The following is a 21,714-nucleotide window of genomic DNA, read 5'->3' as shown; positions in this document are numbered from 1 at the left end:
AATCCTAAAATATAGGAAGTGAATTATAGCTGTGTGTTAAGCTGCGTGTTTGTTTACACCATGTTCTGTGTGCCTCCCCTCTAAATTTCCTTATGTGACCCTTCTTCCCTGCTGTCTTTTAGACTGTAAGCAATTTAGGTCAGTGGCTATCTGCATTATATTCTTACATCATATTCAGTGCCAAACATATTTCTATGCTTCAAGGTTCTTTTTAGAATGTCTATTTTTCTACCACAGTAAATAAAATTATATAAAGATTAATGTAAATCTGATCTTTGCCCCTCACTGTACAATCTGTCAGTTTTTAAGAGTGCATATGCAATGGTGGATCATAAATCTGGTAAACTTCACACTTTAGATATCATTGGAATTTCTCTTGAACAAATACTCATTTCTCATATTAAACAGGTTATATTCAAGAATCAAGAGTTACAGCTGCAAAAATAATTAAAACTAAAAGCAAAAGTCAGAGCCAGCCTTATGCACACGCAAAGCTAGCAGCTGCTGGGAGTTTCAAGTCCCCTGTATGATCTGCAGAGATCTCCTTCTGCAGTGGGAGGAGGCAGCTCCTCACTGCTTCGATGCTCTTGGCTGTGTAGTGGCCCGAGTTTAATGATGGGCTTGAGCAACAGTCGGATAGCCAGCTCACAGAGCAGATTCTACTCCTGTACAGCTAATACTGACTGCAGTAATGTTTTACTTGACTGCCAAACCCCACATTAGCTGATGAATACCTTATTTGTTCTAAAAACCTTGATGAAACCTTAATCTGAATGTTATTTTTCAGTTGTCTTTTGGGGTCTGGCAAATTGTTTCTTTATCAATTTGATGGTTATTGAAAATTTTGCCTATTTCCAACTACATTCTCTATCAGACAAATGTTCTTTCCTGGAGACATTTTTCCTATGATCAGCAAGAAAAAAAAAATCAGTAAGTGAACATGAATAATTAGAGTAAAAAGTTGATTAAGATTTTTAATGTATTAGAGGAAGTAAAAACACTGAGGTTTGGCTTTGTCTGGATGAGAATACAGGAGTTAAAACAGACAGTCTGGAAGTGTTCAGTAGAAGCCACTGCTCCTGTGTATGAACTGAATAGACACACTGGGTGTATGGCTTATTACAACGATCTGTAACCTACTTAACCCCTCCCCTCAGCTTTTTTTCTTTTCTTTTCCCCCTCTGACTGGAGGGGTGTTAACGGACCATTCCACCTTTGAAATGTGTTAACTGCTTATGCTCAGCAATCTGTTCAACCTTCTATTAGCTGTGACACTGAAAGTTCACTTCCCAGACCTAAACAGCTGTCTAAGCTCGAAACCCTGTCTCTCTCACCAACAGAAGTTGGTCCAATAAAAGATATTATCTCACTCACCTTGTCTCTTCAGTGAAGACACTCCTGCCATTTGCCAGGCTGAGACATTTCTTTTTCAAACTGTGGTTAGCATGGGGAAAACTGCTTCTTTATGCTCAGAGTATGATACTGATCAACAGCAGCAAGGTAACAGGCATGATACGGGCATTCTTCCTTTTTTGCAAGTGTTTTCATGCTCCTTTTGAAAACTGGAACTTCAGTGATGCTGCAGCAGGAAATGGAAAACTCTTCTAGTTCCCTATAGTACAAAGTTCTGTGCACAAGAATGAACATATTGGGTAATTCTCTTACTGCTAATAAACAGTTCACGTTTTCTAAATTTCACCTTATTGGTTTAGCCCATTTCTTTTCACGGTTTGCTGTGCTACATTCTTTACTGTACATTAATGAACTAAAATTAAAAGTGAGACATGCTTAGGTTTATCCTCTATAATCAATAACTCGTATTATTGCTGCACAGGGCTTCATAAGGATTGAATTCAGCAAAAACTCTATTGTAGAAACCCATCAAACTTGGTGTGGAAGACAGCTGTTTTAATGGGAAAATGACCCAAGAAATCTTGGATTAATGTTGGAATAACCAGAATTTTGGTAAGTGACAAATAATGGAACAGGTGTCTAAGGTATAAAAGGTATAAAAGCCAGATTTCTTAAAGAATACTGAATTCTTTAAGCATAGGAAATCAAGTAAGAAAGGGTATGCACTGAAGCCAAAACGAAATCAACTTTTAGTAGATTGGAGGGGCAGCTCTCACCATATCAGCCCAGGAGAGGGAGTTGTGGTGGAGCCCTGCTTGCTCAAGACAATGAAAGGAAGGGGAGTTCCTCACTGCTTTTAGCAGAGACTGGTGAACTGCCGTGCCCCTGCAGCTCCTTACTTTAACCCCTAGTAACTTGGGTTCTAGTCCTGCAAACCTAAGGCCAAGTCTACACTTGGAATGCTTTGCTAGTATAGCTATAATGGTATACTATACTGGCAAAGCACTTAGTGTGGATGCAGCAGGTTATACTGACAAACTGCTTTTGCTTATTCCAGCCCCTCTCCCGCACCCCCCGACCAAAATAAGCTATACTGGCAAAACCTGCCCAGCTATGTTGGTCAGGGATCACAACATAGCAAAAATGCGTAGTATAGCCATGGCCTTATCCACTAAATTCAGTGCAGCTTTTGCATGAGTAAGATCTGCAATGGGACCCTTCGATAATAAAGCCAGTGACGTTTCTCAGCTATGAGTCAGTCATGCCTGCTGTTACCTACATGCCTTAAGATTCTGCCTCCTCCAAAAAAGTACTAGAATTTGTCTTTAATAAAAAAGGCACAACATTTTAAGCAGTCTGGATTCGTGTTTATTGAAGCCAGTAACTAAAGACATGTCCTCATTTTTGCCAGCACTAGAAAGCAAGATTCCACATGACTGCATACTGCACCGGGTTAAAGCCATACAACTGGACTAAGGTTTGTGTTTGATACATCTGCAGTCCTAACTGTAAGTTAAAAAACATCAATAAACTTAGTATACAGGACAGTTAACTTTCATTTACAGCATGTATATTGTTAAGTTCATGATGTACAGAGCAGTCACCTTCAATGTAGTTAAATTAAATAAAATATGACAAATTCTGTTCAGTTTAAACAGTTTCTAAAACGCCAATAAAAAAGTGCAAACTTAAAATCAAGCAGCATAACCATAGCATTTTTATGGAGGGCCAATCCTTAACCTTTATACTTGCCTTATCTTCAAGTTGATAAGTTATTTTATTTTCTTAAGTTTAAACAGAACAGTAGATGCAATCACTATAATGCATATAAATAGTCATACAATAGTTTTAACAGTCTACCATACAAGTGTATCCTGCAAATAAAATTAATTTTATTTTAAAATGTAAAGGCTGTTTGCAGTTTGGCCTTTGGTTCCAATGCTAGAAAACACCAGAAAAACAACTGTGCAGCTCTCCAAAGTTGCTAGACTTTGGCAAACAGTGGACACTACATTACTTACAACTTTCTTCCAATAAAACTAGGAGCATTGACTTGCAATGAAGAACTGGAAATCAAACTTCTGTTTTGTCAGCAGCATCTCTTTACACAACTGACAAATTGTATAATACGTTACTGGCTTTTGCTCAGTTTTAGTAGATCTAACAAATTATACTTAAATTGTAACTTTTAGCCATACTGATCCAGAAAGTGCTTATCAGTTCAAATGACAAAACATTAATACAAATATGCAGTTTTGCACAGGTTTCATTACAGCTGTATACCATTAGAAACGCATGCTTTTTCAATGTACATGTCTTGCTTTTGATGTTTTATTCCCCAATCTCAATATCACAAGGACAGTATGCAATTGCTTCTTCTGGTGTGATAACAGGATTTTTTTTTTTTAAACTTAATCTTGTCACTGGCACCTGTTACACCAGGCAGTACAACCACACAACCTATCTGCTGTCCACAGCCTCTCAGTTTTCAACCATTTAGACAAATGTGTAACTCAAGGTCATAACATTAAAAAAGTAAAAAAAATGGAAAAAATATAATATATTTTCAAGAATAAAACTGGCACAAGTAACATGCTTTTATGTTAATGTTTGTCAAAGAGGCAAGTAAATACTCTTAGCTTTCTAGATAATGTTTAGACAGACATACAGAAACAGGAAAAAGCCAGCCTCTTGATTTAACATAGGATTTGAAGTTATGTCCAGGACTGTGTTAATGGTCAATCTAATTCTGTATATTTAAGTAATGATATATATTAGGGAAGCTATATCCAGACATCAGATTTAGTACAAGAAACAAGTTCATATCAATAAAAAGGAAACTCTGTATAATTCAAATTGTGGTTTTTTTCCCTTCAAAGCACAGAATATGCTTGATACAGTTCATTTATGGTAGTGTTTATGTGTAAAACAAATATACCGTGATAAAATCAAAGTGCCATTTCAGTAACTGAAGAAGTGTTTTACATGACCAAGAACACTACTCCATATAGCAACAGGGGACAACTGCAACTTTCCATATGAAAATGCTACATTTAGGGAAAAATACAAACTGAACAGTCACTGGTTCTATATTCTTCAGTGTACACATTCATACTCTTCAATTTATTGTTAGAATTGGACAGTCTGCTGCAGATTGCAGCCTACATGGCTGGAATAAGAACCTTGAAAGTCTATAAAACTTCCATAGGTATAAGGCAGGAATCAGTCTGAGCTTGGTAGCCATTGTTTAATTACAAACAAGAAGTATTAGAGTATTCTGTAGCACATTTCATTATGAGAAAATGATATGTCACCCATCACTCTTAGGCTAGCCTCTTGGCATTTAAAAAAAACAAGGCAGGAGCAATCAGAAAACAGGATTTGAAATTAAATACAATTGTTAAAACTACTGATTTTAAAATAAAACCAAACAGTGACTGTTTGTACTACAGTGCACAATAAGTTCAAGCACCTTCTAAAGACATCACACTTCGTGCCAGGCACTTGGATCTAAGCAAGTTGTAGTTTCTCCCTGTGTTAGCTATACCAAAAAGGGCATGCCCCCATTTTATACATCTTTTGTTAAAGACGCAATTTATAACAAGAATAATTCCCATGATGCTTAGTGTTTGGCTTGGAAACTCTCTAATTTTAAGAAGTCTTTTAAAACAGTGATTATTTGCCCTATGTTGACCACAGGATTTAGTAACTGTGTTCCCTCTCCAGTCCAGTCAGCATTCTTTATTCCTACTGAGCCAAACCTTGCGTCCCCCTACCAGTGCTGCATTTCCTACCTGCATTCCTCTCTCCTCCATCTAATTAATGCTGTGCTGTATCACCACCTTTCCAAGTACACCAATGTGTTTGCTAACATACAAATGGCCAATTCCAGTAACTCTGAAAAGGGATTTCATGTCTTTCTTGCTTTGTGTGCAGTCAGTAGTAGTATTGCAAAAGGTATTCTGCATTTTGCTTCTCTGTGCTCTTCATAACAAGAAATTCAGCTGCTGATGTACCTGCTTATCTCCAAAATCAAGAGAATTGCCCTATATAAACTCTAAATGGTTATCTTATACAGAGGGATTTTATATGCAAACTTCCTGAATGTGCACTTTATACCGGGACAAGCCAATGAAGTTTTAAGTTCATTTCCCCTGCCCCAAGAAAACTTATAGCATCTGCCATAGCAGAAAAATCCTGGTCTTATCAGATCAATATACATAGTTATTTGGTCATTTACAGATACATTTTTTAAGCGCTATCAAGCTTCATTCTCTGTTGGAGAGTTTGCTGTTACCATGGAATCGGGCTTGCGAGTCATTCTATCCAGTTCTTCTTGAACATTTGTCAAAACAGTCTTTTGCCCTAAAGAGAAAAGGACAAATAGTAAGTAATATAGTTGAAATGCATTGTTTGAAATATCAGCAGCACAAATATTTATAGTAATTGTTTCTGTTGGTATTTTATTTAACTTCTCATTATTTCATCCTTCTTCATAGTGCCTGATCCAATTATCAATTGATGAGTATAGAAAGACTCCTAATAACTTCACTGAGAAATACATTAGGCCTTAAAATAAAAGCGAGACTGCTGTATAATTCAGCATTTAAGTATGTCTGATGATGTACATTGTTATGACAACTGAAATTTTAACTGCAATCATGTTAAGATGTTTCCTCCAAAAAACTAATAAGTAAACAATTCTTCCATCATTAGGATGATCATAGTATGTCTGTCATATCGAAGAGTATTTTATATGGAAATCTTTAAGTATTTAATAAGTTGCACAAGAAAAAAAATAATGATATATGTGGCACTTGCTACAAAGTGTTGTTACTTTGGTTTTAATCACACATTGTTTCCTTCATTATTTACTGTATTGATCTCTCTCAGGAATCAAAAGTTTAATTCATATTGTGCAATTTGTGCCCCTCAAAGAAAAACGGGAAAAATGCAGATTCTTTAATACCGCATGAAGTGTTAGAATTTAAATATGATGCATTCATTAATTAAAATCAACAGATACTTTCGAGTAGCTGTACAAATGGGAGATTTTACCCTTCTGATTTTTATGCATTAGGATTAGTATTCAGTTCAGTTATAGACAGATCACTAGCAATTTGTAGTTAGTTTTATTTTCTTCTCTCTTTATGCTTAATATATGAATTAATATTCATTTGTTAGCCTGTTTGTATCCTGGTTTATCACTGTCTGAATATGGACTTGTATATGACATAATATTTTTTCAAGTTAAACTACACAAATGCTACGGTATAAAAGCAAGGTTTTGAGACAGGCACTCAAAATAAAAAAATAGATTATATAACTATGTACAGCTTCCTCCAATAGTCTTTTTTTCATAGCCAAAGAATTTAACAAGCATCTGTTTTTCAGCTCAGAGATGTGTGTGAAATATTAGGTGATTTTTTTCCCAGGGTACATGCTGAAAACATTAAGTGGCAAGGTATGACTGCTCAGAGATTTAAGCATTTTTTCCAAAGTACAAAGGCATGACCAAGTTAAAAACAGCTATCTTTAATTTTTTCAAAGGGCTAAAATACAAACTCAAGTTGAAATCCCTTAGCAATATTCTTATCAGCAGTACGAGTACTGAAGCATCTGTTCGAACAGTACTTATTTTCAAATTAGTTTGCGTACACTCAAATATTAACACAAAGCCCATTTTTCTTGCATCCTATTAACACCTTTGAGTTACAAAGGCACAAAAACCCTACTCACAAAACAGAACTAGGCCTACGTGTGAAGACATCAAAAAGTAAATAAGATATGCCAGGAGCTGGCTGCATGGAAGGGAGGCAAAGACTGTATGAGCAGCATCTGCCGAAGTGAGGAACTTCTTTCAAACATGAGCTGAAAAAAGTTTTGGAAAATAATACAACTCAAAACCATCCTGACGGACTGACATCTGTGGCATTTTTCTCAACCCAAGACATAACCCTATAATTCCTCCCACTGAAAGGTAACACTGACGGATCTCTTCAAACAATGCATTGGGAATAAGTTTACTACTGAAACAGATGTACTGAAGAAAGTAAGAGTTCTGACATTTTACACTGTCACTTAATTGCAACTTTGATTAAAATAAGTGAACTACTCTAAACAAATCTGATTGCTGTGATGTGAAGTAGTTCAACAAAACTGCCTGGAGAAAATCTTTGTCTATATTTTAGCAACTAGTGATTTGTGGTACCCAACTTGAGGCACTATAAAGTGTCTTGACTTTCAGAAAGTACTGAGAATCCCTCTTCTGAAAATTAGACCCCTTGAAGGGGTTTTCAGGTTGGGCACCCGAAAATCACTACACCAAGAGTACTTTAGCATGTTTATTAGTGTAGAATAGGGTGCCACAGAATAACACACTTTCTAATCCGACCAACAGTCAGTGTCATTTCAAGATATGCTCCTCAAGGACCATATCTTGAGCTTTCCCCATATCCTCAACTTCACTGCCTCACAAACCAATGTTATTAGGAGCTCTTACCTTCGCTGAAAGTTTAATTTTGTGCTGCTTGAATAGAATCAAGAGCACATACTGTCAGAGTGGAGGTAAGATTTTTCTTGTGATGGAAAGTCCATTGTGCCATTTTCAAAAAGCTATTTATTTTAGGTTTAACACCCACTTCTGCTACATAATGTACTAACATACATTTTACTTTTACACTATCCACCCATATATATATAACTGTTGACAATGTTTATTTTATAGCTAGTGCCTAATAATGCCCTCTGGATCGAGTTTTCAAGAAGTTTCCATTTTACTTTTTTTTTCCTTCATATAAAACTTTACAAAGTATACATCATTTGAACTGAAATATTTTACGCTCAATCTCTGCCTGAAGGTTTTTTGTTTTAATTTTTGAGCAAAATCCTCACAACCATTTGAGCTATGAGAAGATGGAAAATAATATGGGGGGGGGCTTTGAATTTTTACATGCCCCTACTCCATGATAAATATTCTATTCTAGTTCCTTTATTACAGCTATCATATGGGTATCTCAGTGACTACATTTTTTTTTTCTTTTTTTTTTTTTGTGTGTGTTTAAGTTCAGGAAGTTTGGGGCTTAGTCAGCCCTCTCAGGATTTAAACCCGTGGTAATACTGAGTGACTTGAGAAATTTGAAAAAAACAAACAGGAGCCATATATTTATCCACAGCAGAACGAATAGGTTTTCAAAGTACATAGAAGCATGAATTTAATGGAAAAAGAAGAGAGGAAGCCAATATCAAAGTTGAAAGGTGACATGGTTAGAGCAGCAGTAAAGGGAGGTAATCTTCGGAGCTGCCTTTTGGGTGGAATTATGATGCAACTATGTATATTAGAAAACTGAATTAGTTCATTTTTATGGTGTAGGTGCCAAAAATCCTGAAGGTTTAACTTGTGTGTTCCTTTAACCTACTATAACTGCTCATTAGAGCCACAACTACATATGTCTGATTGAGTCTTTGATCAAAGCTGACAACTGCTTTTGATGATACTTTAATTAAACACTTATTACTGCAGCTTTAAGACATTCCTTCATATTAGTTGCTATATATTAATTTTAAACTTGAATGCCAGAGAGATTTTAGGGATTTGATTGGAAACAGCAGCCTAAAACAAATAAGCTAAATTTCTTCCTCTCAGGTAAGTAGTAGCGAAGTGCCACATAGATAGAATTCAGAAATAAAGTTTAAATTACAAGGTAGATTAATATCTTCTGAATACAATCAAGGCTCAATGCTGTTTATTTCCCAGCAGTGCAACTTCATTAAAAGAGTCAAGCTATAGCAAGTTTAATAGCAACCCCAAAGTCTGCAAACCTGTAAGAAGAGACTTTTTATTCTGGCTCCATATCATATCCCTCAAGTTCTGTTATTTGACTGATCAGCTTAAATGATAAGCACGTTGATTTAAATGTGGTCCAAATAAAACATTAAAAAACATGCAAGACATCCTGCAAAAACAACAGATTTTCAATACCTGATTTTTTGGCTGTGGTCTGCACTCCTCCAGCTCCAGGACTCCCAGGAGGGCCAGTCTTTTTACTCAACAGACTGTTAAAGAAGCTAGCCAACACACCTTCACTTGCAGCATTGTCTAATTAAAAAACAAATAATAACTTATTACTTTTCTGAAATCATAAATTCTAAAACATACGTATACCTACATTTCTCTAAGTGTTAGGAAAAACATGTTACACACACACTAGCCAAAAGAGAAAAATCTCAAGTATGGGACAGACTGTCTCACTTATCCAGCCCCTATTTGCTGCTAGTTCCTCCTTTACCGTCTCCACACATATTTGCACTCTGGCACAGGAGGCATGTAGGGACAGCGCTGTAGCATAGATTGCCAAGGAGGATTCTGGGATGCACGAGCTCCTGAAGTAGCCCAGAATCCCCAGGTGTAAGGGTGGCTTAAGGCACCTTGTTTCTCCCTGACTGTGCCTTCTGTGCTGAGCCTCTTAAAGGTGCAGCAAAGAATTTCAACCTAAATCTATGTGCTTCAGCTTTTCCTTGTCTAGATGGGAAATGTAAGTCTCATGGACTAGATGGTGTCTGCACACCAGGTTTACCTAAAGATTTGTTAGCAAATTAACTGTCCTAATATTTCAGCTGCCGTTCTTCAGCCTCATTCTAAAACAGGAGTGGAATTTCTGTGGAGAGTTTTCAGTAAGTTTTGTATGCCAAGCTATATATAATGCAGATGTGTCTTGAAATCTTCAGCTAGCTAGTGTCAATTTAATATTAATGCTATAAATGGAGTGTTGAAAATTAAGACTGAACTGCTCAGTTTTCATCCCCCGCCCCCATATATTTGATTTTAAAGAGGCAAACAAACAAGCTCACCAGTTGCTAGGCTCTTGAGTATTCACAGTAGCAAAAAGCACGACTGTTACAACAGTAAGTAAAAATAAGTCAGATATCTAGACCAAAAATATAACTAATAACGGCTAATATAGCCAGAGTTATATGAAATCAACTTCCCACACGTAGTATGCAGGACAAAAAATATGAAGATATAGTGTGAACATGTAAGCCTAATAATACGTGTTAAGCATGTTAAAGCTACACTATCACCAGGGTTTCATTCAAACAGCCTAACACATCTTGACGGCTCCACAGCCTTGTCTTCACTAGGCTTTTAGAATGCATTAGCCAATGTGCCAACACCGCTCCTTTATATCCTAGACAAAGCCTAAACCACCTTTAATTCATACCTTTTGTTATTTCAGTGCAAGTGAGTGCATGGACACTTGTTTTGTAATAAAAGTGTCCTATTTTAATTATGCTTAAGTTGCTAAAAATTGATAAATCAAAATAGGACATATCCCAAAATAAGAGTGTCTACACACAGATCTGCACTGAAACTACAACATATATGAATTAAAACCAATTTAGTTGCAATGGTGAACATTTGTGTTTAGACAAAGCTTTAGTTTGTTATGAATTCACCTTCTGCATTTGAACGCTTCTCTGTGTACTTTGGCCAAATCCTACAAATCTTGCATAAAAACTTTTATCCTGGGTACTCTTCATTTTTTAGTTATAACATTTAATTGAGAGTCTTTAAAGCTCAAACAAATTTAAATAAGTAGTAGCTTCAATGTTTCTCTGATCTGTTTTATTTATTAAAATGTTTAGGAAGCATTTCCCTTATCTCTTCAGTATGCTCTGCTCTACATAACCTGGGCTTTGCTTCTCCGAGTTAACTACTATTCTCAGTTTGGCTACATGCTTTCAGGACTTGGATGCAACAAGATATTGTGTGAGGACAACTCTGCTTCCTACTTCACCACATTATAGGTGAAACCGCATTATATCAAGCTTGCACAGCCCCACCCTCCCAGAGCGCTGCTTTACCGAGTTATATCCGAATTCGTGCTATATCGGGTCGTGTTATAGCGGGGTAGAGGTGTACTTGAACTTTGACCAGCTAGACAACAGTGCAGTGCTACCTGAAGCAATGAGTGTCTCAGAAGACAAATTGGAATTCAAAGGATTTGACATCTTCGTGTGAGTCGCACGAAGCATAAAGTATCAGTGAATCAATCTCAAAACCAATGTACACAGGTTTAATCAGGAAATAATATTTTTTTCCCCTTTTAAAGGGAAACAAAAAATGCCTGGTAAAATACCAAAGTAGTAATGCATACTTTTAATATTTGGATCTGGTTTCTTAACTGATGTTATTGGTGAGGCACTAGGTACATTGACAGGACCAGCTCTGCCTTGGGTTCTTGGGGATCCTGCAGGTCCTCTTGCAGGAGATTCCTTAGATAAAAACAGTCCAAATCCAAGTAAGTGAATTAACAGATTAATTTATGACCATCTATAAATATTGCACTACAAACAAAGCTCCCACTTTTACCTTTTTTGATACTGTGATGTATATACACTTTTACCCTGAAAAATTATCAGCTACAAGAGCCAATTTTGGGAGAGAGTGCCTCTGCATGAATATACACGATAATTACCACAGCACATTCTAAATTCAACTCATCCCCAATTTCCAGATTATTTAATGCCATGTTTCCACAATTATTTGTTAAAACCATTCTGTCACATGACATGTGAATACCTACAGACACTTTACAATTTCCGTGACACTGGAAGTTTTTTTTTTTTTTTAAATTAGGTCATGATTGCATTTATGAACTGCACGCTATGCCCCACACAAATTAGAACCATGCACTATGAAGGAGGGCTCATTTTTGGTTATTCAGAGAAGGAGCTCTAGTCTGTACCTTGTTTATAGACCAATTAATAGCTTCCTAGTCTAGGAAAAGCCGCCCCCCTTTCTTGAGAGGCTACTAGTGTATACTTACTGATGCTCTTGTAGGCGTGGCTGGCTGCTTGGCAAGTAAAGACTGCAAAGACAGTACAGTGATTTGTAAATATACCTCAGCAAAACTACACACTTTTCAAAATAAAAGCAGGGAAGCAGACTTTGGTTAAATTAACACATGGTCAATCTGTAACAACATTTAGATACATTTCCAAATTTTACCAATAGAGGGCACTACAATTAAAAAAACTAAATACTGTGTGATAAATACACAAGAGCTTCCTTACACAGTTTCACTAAAGCATCTCAATCTTAACCTATAACATTCCTTAGAACTCAGTTTAGAGCCTCTCAAGCACGTCCACCCAAACACATATAACTGTAAGGCACTGGTATGTTCTCATTTCTTTACTGTATATATTTATTACCAGTCTGGAGGCTGGCTTTATTCACGCCTAACACCTTGAAAGCTCATGCCAGAGTGTTGCTTGTATATTTAAGCCTGTGATGAATGAGACATTTTAATTGGGAGGTTGGCTACTGCATTATTATTGAAGTACAAAACAATTTCACCTCACTTTTAGGGTTTACATATCTGGGTAGCCAATTTCAAACATTCTGCCATTACTTCTGCTACTATGTTAATAACATTTATTTTTCTTCTCTGCTGTATAAATTAGTATTCATTTGTACCTGTCTGGTATTTTCGGGAAAATATGCCAATGTAATCCCAGCACGCCACACCCATTCACAGCCAAGCTTAAGGTACACCTAATATTTTCAGTTATGGCAAACATCCAAAAAGGTTATAGGATTCCATTTTAGAAGACACAAACACATTTTCCAACTTGATTGCCCAAAATTAGGCAACCATATCATACTTCAGCATCAAAAAGTGGCCTTATTTTTCAAGAGTGCTGAGTATCCCCAGCTCCTCCTGGCTTCTCAAAGGCACTCACTCTCAACTAACAGGTATTCCAAGTTTGAAAATGGTGGCTATACTTTCTATTCATATGCAGGGAAGTAAAATAAAAATGGACATTTCTTATGCACTCAAAGTTTTATTATTTCATTTTAATCTGCAAAATAGAATAATGGCTACCCACTCAAAAATGAAATATTAAAAACAATGTACCTTGCCCTAAACTTCATATAACACTGAAAAGTTCAAAGTGAAGCATTGTTTATTTAAGTAATCTTTCATTTCAAATAGTTTCATTTTCACATTCTTACCTGCTGCTTCATAAGAAACACTTGCTCATCTTCTGCTGCCAACTCTTTCTCATGGACTAACTGTTGAACAATGCATTTCTCTTTAGAAACAAAGTGGTCACCCAAGCTATAAACAATTACAGCAGCATATAAAAACAAAAGCCTAACTTCAACGCCTTTCAACTTCTTATATCCATTCAATCTTTTACATCCATTCTATGACGTGTGGCTTATTTCAGGTGCAGAATTGCTACTAACTGGGCAGTAGGTTTGCTATGTCCTTCTGTCTGGCTTTCAAAAGGAGGGACACTTTTGCAGCAGTTACCCTTAAGGAAACGCAGGACCAAGATTATAGCTTTTTTTTTTTTTAAATAGTTAACAAGTGTAAAATAACAGTGACAGGATTTGATACTGATCCCGTGTAAACTTCAAGAACAAACATGTATATGCATCCCTAATCCATGCTTTTGCTGGTTAAATAGGCACAGCTGTAGAAATATTTTAAGTGGTTTTGTCCTTTCAAGAAAGGAGAGTATTGAACTAGCTCAGTGCTGTATTTACATGCAAATATTTGATCTTCCATCAAATACCATCAGCTTTTTAATATCTGAAGCAAACTATTTCATGCATATTCCTAAACAGTGAAGCCAATTAGCGGCTTCACTGCTCAGCATCCACACCAGCACCTATGGTGCAGATGCATTTCACTAGAGTTCTGATGGGCAGTTGAACCCATCAGAACTGAACAGTCACTTGCCGAGTACATTAGACTACAATAAAGACGTGCTGCTTTTATATTTTTAATAGATATCTCTACCACTTTAAGCAGCAATGAAACTACTTCCAGTAAAAGCTTTGGGTTCAGAATGACTGGCCTGGCATAGTTGCAAAAAAATATTTTCTGAGGACAATTCCCTGGATAATGAGGAACTGGCAGTGGGCTGTATACATATTTGATAAATAATATTCATATTAAAATTTACTGAAGACGGCAAAGGTTTGATGTTCAAAGAGAATGGTTGCCTGAAATTTGGAGGGCTGCCTCTCCCATCACTCCAACAGAGCAATAGATGCCCCCACCTAAAAAAAGAGTTGCCAGTGGTGTGCTATATCTTTAGCATCTTTAAGGGAGAACAATAAGCCCATTCCCCTCTCCTCCTTTCTCCCCACAAGTGTCTTCAAATGTTCCCACTCGTCTTTTCTTTCCCAATTTACCAGGATTTTAGATGGGACTGCAAACACGCAAGACAAAAGGTAAACAAACCCTGGGGAGTTGTCAAATATGGACTGAAATAGCATTTAAGGGTTTTACATATTACTTACTCTACTCCAGCCCCATTAGAAAAGAATGCACTCTTCCTCGATCGGTAATAAGTTACCTGACCATGGTCCAGACAATTAGCAGTCTACAGACTATTTATTTGTACTCCTAGATTGTGCTCCACATCTACTCTACAAATAGAATTTTGTAGTACAGAATATATTTTGGTGATAATTTAAAACAAGTAATAGAATAAATAGGGGCCCTTCTGTAGGACTCAAATTATGGACTCAATGTGATCTTTGCATGTGCATATCATCTGAAGTTAGAATTTTAGGTAAAATTAATATTTTGGGGGCTGCGATTAATGTTAATGTTAAAAAGTATTGAAAAGTAACATTATGACACTAATGAAAAATACCTAGACCACCTCCCAGATGACCCCACCCCTAACCCAGGACCTCCCCACATGACCCCTCCCCATGTAACCCCTACCTGCTCCTAGCCCGGGATCCCCACACTCTCCGCATCCCATCCCTTCTCACCTTACTTGGGGCGGGCCAGGGGAGGATGTCTCTGGCCTGTCCGCAGCCTGCTGTGGCAGGCCAGGCGGCGTGGCTACAGCCTGCCAGCCTCGAAGCTGCAGCTGCTTTGGAGGCTGCAGGGAGAGCAGCATGGTCAGAAGAGGAGAGACTCTGGCCCTGCTTCTTCCCTTCTGGCTCTGCTGCATCTCCTTGCCACCTCTGTTGGGGGGAGGCGGGGGGGGGGGGGGGAAGAAGAGGAGAGAAAAGTGTTCCAGCTCTCCCTCTGTATACCCGTTCATAAGCCAACCCCGTACTCTGATGCTTCCCTTTTTTTTACTAAAAAAATTTGGCTTATGAACAAGTATATATGGTAATTTTTTTTGAGTTAACTGCAATTAATCAACAGCCCTATTAAGAACCCCTGCCCTAGACCACTAGAGAATGTATGCCACTACTTCAAAAGTGGTTTAACATTGAGAGAAAAGCATATTATTGTACGAGCTGAAGTTCTATATTATTAATTGTCAATATCAACCATCCAATTATAGTGAAGTGATTTGTAGTTTCTTTACACTGAACTTCAAAAATTAACTCTCTTGTACCTTTCTTACTGGAGGTTTTACAATGAAGTCTTCATATGCATCTTCTGGTTTCACCGTTGTGAAGTTTTCATGTAAAATAGCAATTTTCTTTTCATTGTCCCAACCAGCAGGTCTATAGGAAAAAAAAGTTTTAGGGCAAGGTTTGCTTTTTTAGATTCAAAAGATTGTTGGCACAGCGCATGCATATTTAAGCAAGTAATCGTATTACCATAAAACTGTTACAGAGGAAATACAGAGGAAATACAGTAGTATCATGTCATTGAGAGGTCCTCACTCTGAAAACACAGGCTATGCTTACCAAGATGTTGAGATGGCATTATCATTCCAGGTAAATAGACGTATAGCCACTATGCTTTTTTAAGCTATTGTGGAACACAAGAATGTCAGACTATAATTGATCTAGGCACTGAGCACTAAAACAATGCAAGCACAATTTTTTTTTTCTTAAAACCCAGAAAGTGCTTGCTGGAGAATCAGTCTAAAATGGTGTTTCCAACTTCCTTCCAGCATGCTGAATGTGACTATTAGATATTAGATTCTTTACAAATTTACTTCATTTCAATAAGTTATAGTATAAAATGCTCCTACAATTAAACAACCTTTTCAATTAATTATCTTTAGCCCTTTAGTTATGTATGGAAAGTACATTTAAGTAAATGATTCAAATTATTCTTTTTTTGTGAAATATGGTTTTGGAAGGCAGACTTCTAACCAGATATGGAAGTATTTCACAGAATGAGACAATTATATGGGGGGGGGAGCGCGAGAGCGAGAGAGAGAGAGAGAGCGCGCGCGCTATTATGGAGCTAATGATGAATTGTTTATGTGGAAAGAATTTTTCATTCTACTTTAACAAATTTAAATTGCACACATTAGAACAGAGTATTTCACATCCCAGAGGCGATTTTATTTTCAGTTGAAGAGTTAAATGCACTAAAGCTTGGAGTGTACAAGTTTCACTTGTGTTCATAAGGAAATACAACATTTCAGTGATAAGAGCATCAGACAGAAACAAAAAGTTTGAAAAATATATTTCTTACATCAACTTACATAAAGACTGCATCCTTTTCCACCACTAAGGCGGGTGTGGTAAAGTGAAAACCATATGTTTTATGTACAATGTACTTATACAGTAAGTCAAGGTTCTTTTCTTCCTTAACTGATGTATAAATCAAGGCAGCTCCATCTAATTACTTCATTTAAGGAAAACTATAAAGTACAATACTTAAACATTAAATTAAACTGCAATAATTACTGAAGTTTTCTATTGAGTAATAGCCAAAATTTTCAGAGTAGGGTGCTTAAAGTTAAGAAACCTACTGGCTCAATTTTTAGAGGTCAATGGAAACTATAGAAACTATAGGAAGGTGGCACGCAAGCTGATTTTCAGTGGCACTCACACTGACCGGGTCCTGGCCACCGGTCCGGGGGGCTCTGCATTTTAATTTAATTTTAAATGATGCTTCTTAAACATTTTAAAAACCTTATTTACTTTACATACAACAATAGTTTAGTTATATATTATAGACTTATAGAAAGAGACCTTCTAAAAATGTTTAAATGTATTACTGGCACGCGAAACCTTAAATTAGAGTGAATAAATGAAGACTCGGCACACCACTTCTGAAAGGTTGCCGACCCCTGCTATAGGTGTTCAGCACCTTTGGGAGGAAGGGAAAAAGAGGATGAGAATCATGTCACTTTGGAAACAGATTCAGCTTTTAAAATGTTGACCAATATAGACACCAGAAAGCTGTTTGAAAAAGTCACAGGGTGCAAGTTTAGTATGGAAATCCACGTTCTGGGAGAAAGAGTAATGTGGTGCATCTCAAAACTGAAGTCCCTTGCCAAGGAATGCAACAGACCCTAGATCAAATGTATGGCTTCAGATAAAAAAAACTTGACAAACCTCTTAATGTATTTTCATAACTACACTCCAAATACTATACATTAAGTTAGTAAATGTCAGAAGTTATTTTGATATGCAGTTTCTCTTTCAGTTATTTTATTTCCCTCACACACTATAATAAAATACATTTCCTATCTTCCAGATTTTATTCTGCCACTATCCTCAGATTAGGAAAGGATACACTGTAAGCAGAATCTACGAATGTGTGACTGAATGAAGTCAAAGTGTTCTTCTCTGTAGTCATGTTCCTTCTCTAGTACACTCACTGCATCACACTGAAAAAAAAAAAAAGCAAAGCCACTTAACACTTTCTTGCATATAATCTGCATTTTCTTCAAGCTTTTAGATATACAGTAAAATCTCAGAGTTACAAACACCATGGGAATGGAGGCTGTTCGTAACTCTGACATGTTTGTAACGCTGAACAAAACGTTATGGTTGTTCTTTCAAAAGTTTACAACTGAACATTGACTTAATACCGCTTTGAAACTTTACTATGCAGAAGAAAAATGCTGCTTTTAGCCCTCTTAATTTAAATGAAACAAGCTCAGAAACAGTTTCCTTACCTTGTCTACTCTTAAAAAAAAAACAAAAAAAAAAACACTTTCCCTTTATATTTAGTACTTTATGTTTAGCCCAGAATTGTACTGTATTTGTGTATGGGGAATTTATTTATTTATTTATTTGGTCTCAGCGCTGCCTGATTGCATACTTCTGGTTCCACATGAGGTGTGTGGTTTGTAACTCTGGTGTTTGGAACTCTGAGGTTCTATTGTACACATCTTCCCTTGTATTAATCAGCATTCAATTCACGCTTTTTGTTGGGGAGACTGCACTAATTAACCAATGGGTGAAATGCTCACAAGGTACCAAAGACAAAAAGTGTCTAATTAAAAGTTAAAGCCACATCAAATATCCATTCCAACAAGAAATTGAGTTGATGCCATAAATGTGTATTTTTGAAATGCTATTTTCATTAAGTCATTAGTTGCTAAACACCTTCTCATGTAGTAACTCAGGTAACTGTATGATGTACAAAGATAACTTGAAAGTATCCTTCTCAACTGACTCTTTTACATTAGAAATTCAGATCTCATCTACACTACCACCCACAGACTATTTAAGGAAAGACTGAGATACTATGCAAGTGAAATCTGATGGGAAAAGGAAGCATTTATTTCAAATGCCTCAAAACACTGGGAAAAAAGATTTTTTGACAAACATAACATCTTCCCTTTTTCAATTAAGGATGGAGAATGTCCACGTTTTAGACCTCTAATGTCTTTCATCCAAACTGAAAAGACAAGACTGGTCTTTCTCAATCCTTGTGTAGTAAAAATAAAAAAATAAAAATAAAAACACTTACGTCTTGTTTATACACCAAAAGGTTTTGGGGTTGTTTTTTTTCTTCCCCAGGGGAAAGCACGAACGCAGTCCCTCACTAGCACAAATTATGCAGTCGAGTTTCCCAAATTTGAGGAAATCGCAAGGGTCAGCACACCTGCAGTGCAATGGATGAGCCTCACCATGGGAAAACCACCTTTGTGATCATGGTATCTCCCCTGCCAGGTAAGTTTATCTACTCTAAATCCAGAACTTTCACTTTCAGCTTGCAAACATCTGCATCAAAGTATCTTCCAAAAGGAAAAGTAACTAACCTTTCTAGTAAACTCAAGTTCAAGCTCACCTTTGTACAAACCACCAGCACAGGGATCCCAAGATTGTGAGTCAGCACATTCTCTCCGAGTGGCAAAGTAATATTTTCATCTTCTTGGCCAGATGATGAAGGACCTCTTCTCTGTGGTGATCCTTGGTAGCCTTCTTCAGGCTCCACATACTCCTGGAATTCCTTTATAACTATGAAAAAAGATATTTGTAAGGTAAGAGACGGGAATAAATTTTTAACATTTATATTAAAGTAAAATAGTTTCAGACAATTATATGTTTATGAGCAGTTGGGACATCTTTTCAACAACTTTTTTAAGGTAACACATGAATTGAGAACAGAATTTGAGCTTCAAGAAATTGTACAATTTCTACTGAACCAAATTAAACAAAAAAAAAAGATTTTGGAATCTGGCTATTACTAGCTTTCAGTCTTTGAATCCAAAGCACATCTCTAATTTAAATATAAGGGCCAACATTTTCATGAGTGTTTAGTGATTCTCGGTGCTTCAATTTTTGGTTACTCAACTAGACAGACTGTGGAAGTTTGATTTTCAGAAAGTGCACTATGCTGTTTTGGGGGATTAAAATCATGCAATTTCAAATAAGCTTCCATGCCACGGAACAATCCAACAACTTGAAGTGAACTCTGAAATTATATTTATGGATAACTTGGACAATGTGAAGATGTTTTGTATTTACAGGGGGAGCCAATGGAAACATAAAAATAGCCATAATCTTAGTGGTTGAAAAAGAAGAATTAATGTAACTTCTGATATTCAAATCTAGAAACTGTTAAACAAACCCTGAGATCTAAAGTACAAGTGCCTAAAATTAAAGAAAATGAGACGCAAAACTATTCAAACAAGTGATTTCTAATTTGATATCTTAGGAGCCTTGCTGAACAAAAATTTTGTTTTTGAAAAGTGGTTTCAGGCTCAGAAAAGCTACACATTCAATTCAGGGTACTGAAAGTTTAATCACAACACAAAAAAAATAAAGAAATCTAGAAGTTAACAGCTGAACAAAGAAGTAGCACCCAAAGCAAACAAACTTCGTAGTATTTAAGTGTGCACTGACAGAAGCATCAAGAATAAAAGGGTTGTTCTGGTAGTTCAGGCCAAAAAGCCCCACACGATAGCTTTCTGTGCCTTTACATCAGACAGTTCATTGTAACTTACAGCAAAGCAGGGCTGTAACTTGTATTCACTACAAGCCTACTAAAAGAGTTAACATCTATAACTGCAAGCAAATACTATTTAGCCACACCCTTTGGAGATAAGCTTTTTTGTAAAATGTAAACAACAAGTACAGAAAACACCAAATTAAACAGCCACTCCTAGTTTACAAAGCAATCCATTTTTTTGCTGTTATTGTCTCTTACAGGAAGTTAACCACTATCTGCACACTGAATGCATGATTATATTCAAAGCTATTTTTAGTATGTGAGACATGAAATCTAAATCATCTGGAAAGGCCTCCATTTACGTAGCAGAGCTGCAATGAATTATGTAGAAAAATGAGATTTGGCAAAGATCATGGTTCTAAAGACTTTTTTGAAACTGAGTATTAAAATAATTCAAAAATGCAAAATGAAAATACTTGACTCATACAATATAGCAATACCAACTGGTATTCCGAGCTTTATGAAGTGGCCAACCTTTGAAGAGGTAATAAACCAATGTTCTCAAAACAAAACCACCATAAGCTTCTCAAGAAGAAGGGTGCGGTAGGAAGACCAAGGAAAGAGGACTCCAACACTACACAATTTGCTACCACCACACACTCAAGATAGCAGGGGAAGAGGGAAGGGAAACAGTCCACTACTTACTTTCAAGGTGACATATTGAGTTTTTCAGCTGCCAATTCCAATTATCACCATTAACTGAACTGGCAGCCAAGAGAAATTCAGAAATAAAATTTTCTTCAAAGGCTATTTATTAACCCCCCCTCCATTTAAACAGTAGAGCTTGGAGACAGATCTCCCAGCAGGAAAAAATCAACATCTCCAAGTGCAGTTTCCTATATAGAGGATCTCTCCATACCACATTGCTACTTGAAGAACAGTTATTTTTGCTCTAAACTAAAGTGAAGCCCTCTCACATGCACGTGGAGGCCACAGCAATACCGGTATCAAGGAAAGACTTGACTCTTTTGCACCTTTGTGATCAAACCACATGGATGTTTAAATTCCAATACAAGTATGGAAAGCACCGCAAACATCACATATAGAATATACAGGAGTATTATGTATATTTACACGCACAAGTTTAGAGGAAGTAATTTATTCCAAAGCATTTAACAGGGATAAAAACCCAAAAATATGTATCTCATTATACCACTGAATAATTAGTTCACGGTTTCTCTCATGAGGGAAATGTGAAGTGATGAAATCCTTC

The 21,714-nt window shown here is 36.6% G+C and overlaps 1 protein-coding gene and 1 non-coding gene across 6 annotated transcripts in view; both read right to left on the bottom strand.

Annotated features, from left to right (window-relative positions):
• DYNC1LI2 (dynein cytoplasmic 1 light intermediate chain 2) overlaps window positions 1–21,714 on the bottom strand; it is a 41,587-nt gene continuing 19,873 nt past the window's right edge. For 2 of the 5 annotated variants that reach the window (XM_039502507.1, XM_039502510.1), the window contains 9 exons: window positions 19,338–19,507; window positions 17,832–17,925; window positions 16,792–16,927; window positions 15,742–15,853; window positions 13,376–13,435; window positions 12,183–12,224; window positions 11,511–11,628; window positions 9,335–9,451; window positions 3,226–5,718 (listed from right to left, as the gene is read on the bottom strand). In XM_039502507.1, the coding sequence (XP_039358441.1) occupies window positions 5,615–5,718; window positions 9,335–9,451; window positions 11,511–11,628; window positions 12,183–12,224; window positions 13,376–13,435; window positions 15,742–15,853; window positions 16,792–16,927; window positions 17,832–17,925; window positions 19,338–19,507 (953 nt within the window). In that variant the 3' untranslated portion in view covers window positions 3,226–5,614. Of the gene's footprint in view, window positions 1,628–3,225; window positions 5,719–9,334; window positions 9,452–11,510; window positions 11,629–12,182; window positions 12,225–13,375; window positions 13,436–15,741; window positions 15,854–16,791; window positions 16,928–17,831; window positions 17,926–19,337; window positions 19,508–21,714 lie in introns of those variants that run through there. The other 3 variants (XR_005588654.1, XM_039502508.1, XM_039502509.1) reach the window with 3 other exon arrangements.
• Window positions 19,064–19,227, bottom strand: LOC120384879. Its single transcript, XR_005589154.1, has one exon. It is a non-coding gene; the product is annotated as a U1 spliceosomal RNA (small nuclear RNA).

Source organism: Mauremys reevesii, linkage group 16 (genome assembly GCF_016161935.1).
Source record: "Mauremys reevesii isolate NIE-2019 linkage group 16, ASM1616193v1, whole genome shotgun sequence".
Taxonomy (NCBI): Eukaryota; Metazoa; Chordata; order Testudines; family Geoemydidae; genus Mauremys; species Mauremys reevesii.
Note: the sequence above shows the minus strand (reverse complement) of the source record. Positions and strands in the feature narration are given on the sequence as shown.